Source organism: Nanorana parkeri, unplaced genomic scaffold (assembly GCF_000935625.1).
Source record: "Nanorana parkeri isolate BGI_ZX_2015 unplaced genomic scaffold, ASM93562v1 scaffold6, whole genome shotgun sequence".
Lineage (NCBI taxonomy): Eukaryota > Metazoa > Chordata > Amphibia > Anura > Dicroglossidae > Nanorana > Nanorana parkeri.
The window spans coordinates 2,802,548-2,803,891 of record NW_017306274.1 but is presented as its reverse complement, the minus strand read 5'-3'; the positions used below and the strand labels follow the sequence as shown (position 1 = coordinate 2,803,891).

Sequence of the window (1,344 nt, the reverse complement as noted above, 5' to 3'; positions counted from 1 at the left end):
TGCCAGTGCCTGTGTCGGTTAGTGCCAGTCCCTGTACGTACAGTAGTGCCATTGTCCTTGTGAGTCCTGTGTCGGCAATGCCAGTCCCCGTGCCATTGGCTGCAGTGGCAGCGCTGGCAGTCGTGCGTCCGTCAGGAAGGAGTTAAGTGGCAGCGCTGTGTGTGCTGTAGTGTGTGTGTCTCCTCCAGCGCTCAGACTAGTTTGAGTGACGCGATCATCTCTCCCTCGCTCGGCTCTGCCTGTTGCAGCTCAGGCTGAGAGCGGATCGCCAGGGACCTCCATCGGGCTCCCAGAGGATGGGGGGGGGCCCCAGAAAGTCTCCGTGCCCCCCTGCCAGGAAGAAGAGAGCCATAGGAGGCGCACAGACCGGCAGCATGCCGAGGAGGAAACAGCAAGCACCGAGGAGAGCTTCAGGTACACTCATCAGCTATTGCAATCCTCTTCTGCCATTCGCAATGCCATATTGCTGCTAATTATGCCCCCATTAACCACCTTGCCTCCATTGCCTCCCTCCCCAGCACTTCTGTGCGCACTGAATGGGCTCAGATGTCTGTGCTGGATTGCAAAAAAATGAGAGCAGAGACAGATAGGACTGGGGGAATCTCATGGATGTGCAAGGCTGGGGAAAACATTATGGGTTGGGGTGCATGCTCGGGCGTAGGGCACCTGGGTTGGGGGGTGATGCCAGGGCATCTGTGCTGGCAAAGTTAAAAGTGGGGTTCCAAATCCATCACCAAAAAAAAAACAGATCTCACCGGGCCCTGTTGGCATCCCAAGCGAAAAACTTTTTGAGGGAGCCCTTTAATTATAGGTGCCATAGGTGCCATTGCCTATTGTTTAGGGGTGATGGTGGTGGTGGTGGTGGTGGGGGGCATTTGGTAACCCTAAAAGGGAAATCGAAATTAATTTTTTATTGCTGGCCCCCCTCCACCTTTGACCTCTGGGGCCCTACTGCAGTGGCACCCTCTGTAACCCTGAATGGGTTCCCCTCGCTCCCTCCCCTGGGCTTGGGTCGTGTTTCTTTCACTTTTTATTGCTGTGTTTGATTCATTTCGGTGAAGGAGTATATGAGAAGGAAACAGGGGTCAGGTTATGTTTGTACAGAGGGGGGGTTAGGAGTTAAGGTTAGAGAGGGAGCAAAGGGATCCTCAGCCAAAGTTCAACCGAGGATTCTCAGGCAGGGATGAGGTTATTGATCAACTGACCACATGACTAGACATATGTTTGTTCCCTAAATCCCTATATATTATGTATATTTATATATATGTGTGTGTGTGTGTTTTCTTCTGCCTTTGAAACTGAGCTGGAGGAAAAATGAGGAACATAAAAGGTCTGTTTCTTTTT

The 1,344-nt window shown here is 51.9% G+C and overlaps 1 protein-coding gene across 2 annotated transcripts in view; it reads left to right on the top strand.

Annotated features, from left to right (window-relative positions):
• Positions 1-294: 294 nt before the first annotated feature.
• TSHZ3 (teashirt zinc finger homeobox 3) overlaps positions 295-1,344 on the top strand; it is a 91,118-nt gene continuing 90,068 nt past the window's right edge. For both annotated transcript variants that reach the window (XM_018553276.1, XM_018553270.1), the window contains exon 1: positions 295-414. In XM_018553276.1, coding sequence (XP_018408778.1) covers positions 297-414 — 118 coding nt within the window. In that variant the 5' untranslated portion in view covers positions 295-296. The remainder of the gene's footprint in view (positions 415-1,344) is intronic.